At 48.3% G+C, this 6,000-nt stretch overlaps 1 protein-coding gene across 1 annotated transcript in view; it reads left to right on the top strand.

Moving 5' to 3' along the window:
- The first annotated feature begins 817 nt into the window (after positions 1-817).
- The window catches only part of LHFPL4 (LHFPL tetraspan subfamily member 4), a 28,904-nt gene continuing 23,721 nt past the window's right edge, over positions 818-6,000 (top strand). Inside the window, exon 1 of the mRNA XM_052647333.1 lies at positions 818-1,223. Coding sequence (XP_052503293.1) covers positions 818-1,223 — 406 coding nt within the window. The remainder of the gene's footprint in view (positions 1,224-6,000) is intronic.

The following is a 6,000-nucleotide window of genomic DNA, read 5'->3' as shown; positions in this document are numbered from 1 at the left end:
CCGTAGTCCCCTTGGCCTGGAAAACCTCTCTCCCTAGCCCTGGCGCGCCAAACCTAGCCTCCCCTCAGCCTCCATCCAGCCCTGTCTTCTGAGGGACCCTCCCAACCCCCCGCCCGGTGTTCAGACCCTGCAGTCCCGGTCCCCCGATGTTCCTCTAGCCTCATCCTGGTTCTTCCACTTCGCCCTCCCTGTCCCAGCCCCCATATCACCTTCCCAGTCCCCTAGTACTTGCCCCGTATATCCCCTTCTTACCCTCTCACGGAAGCGCCCACCTCCCTTTCCACAGACCCCTTTTAGACACCCAATACCAGACCTCCTTTTACCCCTAATACCAACCCCCAAATTCCCTTCCGACCTCCCTGTAAAACCCCTCAGCTAATTCTTCAGTACCGGACCACAGCCTCCATTCCATCTCCCCACGATCCCCTGACTCCGCCAATACTAGTCCCCAAGCCCCCTCCCCAACTCCACCATAACCACTTTCTAGCACTCCCCCCAGCTCCCATATTCTCATTCCAGCCCCCTCATCCCAGCCCCCCAACTTTCACATGGCCTCTTCCTAGGTCCCCGAATTGGAGATCTTTGCCAGTCTCCCCCTACCCCGACCCCTCCCCAGTACTCTCATGACCCCTACCTAGCTCCTCCATACCAGCCCCCGGGTCCACTCAGCTCCGCCTCAGGCCCCGCCCTCGCGGGTACCTTGGCTCAGGGCCGCTTCTCGCGTGCGTCCCCAGCTCCCGCCCGGCAGCCCGGCGGTCGGTCCCGGGCCGGCGGCCCCCGCCAGCCGCCGCCGCCGCCGGCCCCGCCCCCGGGCACCATGCTGCCCTCGCAGGAGGCCTCCAAGCTCTACCACGAGCACTACATGCGGAACTCGCGGGCCATCGGCGTGCTATGGGCCATCTTCACCATCTGCTTCGCCATCATCAACGTGGTGGTCTTCATCCAGCCCTACTGGGTGGGCGACAGCGTGAGCACCCCCAAACCTGGCTACTTCGGCCTCTTCCACTACTGTGTGGGCAGCGGGCTGGCGGGCCGAGAGCTCACCTGCCGTGGCTCGTTCACCGACTTCAGCACCATCCCGTCCGGCGCCTTCAAGGCGGCCGCCTTCTTCGTGCTGCTCTCCATGGTGCTGATCCTCGGCTGCATCACCTGCTTTGCGCTTTTCTTCTTCTGCAACACGGCCACGGTCTACAAGATCTGCGCCTGGATGCAGCTCTTGGCAGGTAGGGGAGGGGCGGGGGCGGGACCCCTAGAACAGACGCCGAGGACGGGGCTCCTTTCTTCCGAGACCCCTTTTTGAAGGAGTCAGAGATAGATTCTGCTCCTCTGTCTAAAGACACACCTCCTTCACTGACTCTCAGTAGCCACTGGGGAGGGGATTCTATGAGAGAGACACGTTGGGGCAGAGGGCAGAGGCTTAGAGCTGTCTATAGGTTTGTGTGCTTGGATGTGGGAAGATTGCGTTTATTGATGTGTTAAGAATTTTGTCTGAGTTTCTGCGGGTCTCTGAGAGTCTCTTTTGGTTGTCTTAGGGGAAAGAATTGTCTGAATGAAGAGTTACTCTATATGTGAGTGATTTCTGTTGCACTGAAAAAAAGCATGAGATGGGGAATCAAGAGGTCTGACTTTGACCTTTAACTTGCTTATGTTATCAACTTCGATGTTTCACTTTACTTCTCTGAGGCTCTGTTTTCTCATCTGTAAAACAGTGGAGAAGATTCCAAATACTCATGAAAAAGTATTTTGTAAACTATGAAGTGCTGTGAAAAGATGAGGGGGGTTGGAGAAAGCTGTCTATTGTGTCTATCCAATGTTTGAAATGTGGGTGGTTGACAACACCTGGAAATATGGGTCTCTGGAGGGCAAGTCTCCAGCACCCCCTACCCCAAAGGCAGAAAGGGTTCTGGTGCCATGCCTAGTGAGAATGAGTCTCTGGGGACTCTCTGAAATGTTTGGCTAAGACAGACACCTTGCCCTAAAGACCAGAGAAGGGCCTTTTGGGAGTAGGAACTGCTGAGACAGTTTTCCAGGATCCACTAGAGACCCCCTCCCCCCACCCCTGCCTACTTTTCAATCGAAGACAGATTTTGAAGATTCAGCAACTTGGGCATTTGCCTAGTTGCAGGCAGAGAAGAGAGTTGGGCTGGGGAAAATGGGGCCAGGATATGGCAGGGATATGGAGGAGGAAGATTGATGAAGATATGGTGAAGGAAAAAACTTAGAGCATTCCAGGGTTGAGAAAGAAAAGGGAAAATGTGATGATTATGCAGCTAAGATGGTTTTAAAAAATAAGTGTCTCAGGATATTCAACAAGTGTCAGCCCCTTCAAAAGAGACTTCCTGTAGAAGGTGTTCTGTCACTTGCTGATGATTCCACTGCTTAAAACACTGTAAGGAATTGTCTTTGGATTGTGAGGTATATGCTCTTGAACATTGTCATGGAGGGAAAACTACCATCTTTTCAAGAAGGTCTCTGGTTTTTGGAAATGGCCAAGTGTAGAAAACACAGGAGGTGATCAAATTGAGACTGGTCGCTGGAGATGAAAGTCAAGGTGTGAAAGCAAAATCAGGAGACTGGTTTGCTTGCCTAGGAGGACTGTTACAAATGCTTGGGGGAATTATGGGCTCATTGGAAGAACTAATCAAGCTCTCAAAAGGACTGCCTTGCAGAAGTCTGCATTTATTCAGTATGGACATTCTGATGGGGTTGTTTCAAGTCCATCTCACTACAATCAACTTAGATGGAGGTCTTTTAAGATTCTGGAGAAAATGAGAAAGGAGAATTGTAGGATGTGTGTGTGGGGGTATCTGTCAATTCCCAGAAAGTGATTTCCATTCTACTCTTATAAGGCGAGCCAGAAAGAATATAAACTCCCATTTCCTGAACTTTAATTTGTAGTCTGCAGATGGGTTGTTGACCTCTTGCTCTTCCAATTCTCTGTAATCCATGTGGGTTTAAACTTGGGGATTTGATGAACTATCCAACAACCCCATGTATATACAGAATTTCAGGGATCTGAGAAATCACCTTCTTTGAACCCTGGCTTCTTCCACTCCTATCTTAGAGAGAGGAAACTGAGCCTGGAGGAGTGAAGGTCACACAGCCAGTAATAGAGTAAACTAGGCTTGACTCCTGGCCCAGTGCTCTTTCCCTTGTCTAACCGCCCCACTCCAAAGGTGGTTATCAGAGTTGAGCAGTTCATTCTACCTGGCTTAGGGATTTCTGAGCTCTGGGTAAGTGATTGATTCACTTTGCTTAATAAAGGGCAGGGACCGGAGCACTGGACTACTAGTCATGGCATTGTGCTGGGGTGTGTGTATGTATCTTAGCTAATTCTGCCTGTGACTCACCATGCAGTGTTAAGCAACCATTTTTGGCTTAAATCTCAGTTTTCTCATCTGTACAATGGGGGACTAATCAGTCAGATTAGTGGATTTAAAATATGTCTTTCAGCCATGTGGGGTTCCTAGACTACCTCTTTCACTAAGATCATTCTACTTAGAAAGGGAGAAATCAGTCATTCTCAGAGAAACTGCAGAGAAGAAGAGGACCTTGTTTGTATCACATAAGTAGAGAGCCTTCTCTGGCAGTCCAGTGGTTAAGACTCTGTGCTTCTACTGCAAGCAGCATGGGTTCAATCCCTGGTTGGGGAACTAATATGCAGCAAAAAAAAAAAAAAAATAGAATGCCTGTTGTATAGTTTTTGTTCAAGTGAACATTTACTCAGGTTTTTTGTTTGTTTTTGTTTTGGGCTGCATTATGAAGCATGTTGGATATTAGTTCCCCACCTAAGGATAAAACCCCTGCCCCCTGCATTGGGAACATGGAGTCTTAACCACTAGACCGCCTGGGAAGTCCCTTTCCTTAAATATCTTAGAGTCTTCTGAGTGCAGAGCACTGGACCATTGGGAAAATACAAAGAGAGATTTATTCCCTTCTGTATTTCTCACCTGCTCAGTGATCATCCCTCTGCTAGGTGCTGCAACGCTGAGATCAACTCTGACCTCAAGGCTCCTAGGTCTATGAAGCGCAATCTCTGCTCACAGGAAGCTTACCCTCTAGCTGAATCACTATATTGATCAACACTCTCTCAGTGAAGTGACAGAAAGCCAACTCAAGCTGACTTAAGTAACTTAAAATAAGGTAAAGGGGGTAGATATGCAGATGACACCACCCTTATGGCAGAAAGCAAAGAAGAACTAAAGAGCCTCTTGATGAAAGTGAAAGAGGAGAGTGAAAAAAGTTGGCTTAAAACTCCATTCAGAAAACTAAGATCATCCCATTGCTTCATGGCAAATAGATGGGGAAACAATGGAAACAGTGACAGACTTAATTTTCTTGGGCTCCAGGGTCACTGCAGATGGTGACTGCAGCCATAAAATTAAAAGACACTTGCTCCTTGGAAGAAAAGCTATGACCAACCTAGACAGCATATTAAAAAGCAGAGATATTACTTTGCCAACAAAGGTCTGTCTAGTCAAAGCTATAGTTTTTCCAGTAGTCATGTATGGATGTGTGAGTTGGACTACAAAGAAAGCTGGGCACCAAAGGATTGATGCTTTTGAACTGTGGTGCTGGAGAAAAGGCTCTTGAGAGTCCCTTGGACTGCAAGGAGACCCAGTCAGTCAATTCTAAAGGAAAATCAGTCCTGACTGGAAGGACTGATGCTGCAGCTGAAACTCCAATACTTTGGCTACCTGATGCAAAGAACTGACTCATTTGAAAAGACCCTGATGCTGGGAAAGAGTGAAGGTGGGAGGAGAAGGGGACAACAGAGGATGAGATGGTTGAATGGCATCACCGACTCAATGGACATGAGTTTGAGTAAGCTCCGGGAGTTGGTGATGGACAGGGAAGCCTGGCATGCTGCAGTCCATGGCATCCCAAAGAGTTGGACATGACTGAGCAACTGAACTGAACTGAAAGAGAGTAGTGGTTTTGGCTCACATACATTAATAGGAGCATTGGCTTCAGGCATGGATGGATCCAGATGCTCAAATAATGTCATTAAAAATAAGTCTCTCTCCATTTTCTGATTCCTCTGTGTTGGCTTGTTGTTAATTTCACTTCTCTTTTGAAGGTGATAGGTATGGCTACCAGCAGCTCTGAATTTACATTGCTTCAACTTAGCACTGCCTGTGGACAAAAGAACACTTGTTATTGAGTGATTGCAGAAAAAATTCCAGGGCTCATTCTGTTTGGCTCGGCTTTGGTCAAGAGTCCACCTCTTAATGAATCAGTGAGACTTTGTCTAAGGTCTTGGCCACCTGCCCATTCCTGGGACACTTGAACTGATAGGGGAGAAAGAGATTCCCACACAGGGAAATCAGGTGTGACCACTGGAGGAGAGGTACTGTAGGTTAGACAATTGCAGACAGAAACCTCCGCCTGGACAGTCTGAGCACTAATATGTGCTCAACCTTAGGTGCTGTGGAAACCCAGGGCAGTTGAGGAGGCTGCTGGCTTACTGGGGAGGTGAAGCTTGAGTAGGGCTGGGTGTGGCCAGATGTGAGGTTTGAGAGAGCGTTCTGAATGGAGGGGAAGATCATAGTGGAGAGACAGAGGGGAGAAAGCCACATCTGGCTTGAGTGTGGGCTTCACTTAGGGGAGCAGCAGGGAACAGGGCCAGGAAGGAATGATGGAGCTCCAGTGTGCGAGGCTCTGAGCACTGGGTCAGAAATTTTAATCAGCAGGTAGTTCAAAGCTATGACCACTGTTATTATTCAGGAAAAAACAGTTAACAATTTCTGAGCCTTTATTATTATATGCTTGACCACATGCTAAACATTTACATGCATACTGTTATTGACTCCTCACAACCTCCCTGTGGAGTAGGTACCCTAATGAATATTTCATAGGTGAGAACACTGAGCCTCAGAAAGGAGAGTCATTTGTCCAAGGTCATGCAGTGGGTAAGTGGTTGAGCCAGAACTGTAACCCTGTCTGTCTAACTTGAAAGCCCAAGGATTTATGAAGGATTTATAAAGGAACATTCAGGAT

The sequence above is a fragment of the Budorcas taxicolor genome, chromosome 1, assembly GCF_023091745.1.
Source record: "Budorcas taxicolor isolate Tak-1 chromosome 1, Takin1.1, whole genome shotgun sequence".
NCBI classification, from domain to species: Eukaryota; Metazoa; Chordata; class Mammalia; order Artiodactyla; family Bovidae; genus Budorcas; species Budorcas taxicolor.
This window is presented reverse-complemented; position numbering and strand designations above follow the sequence as displayed.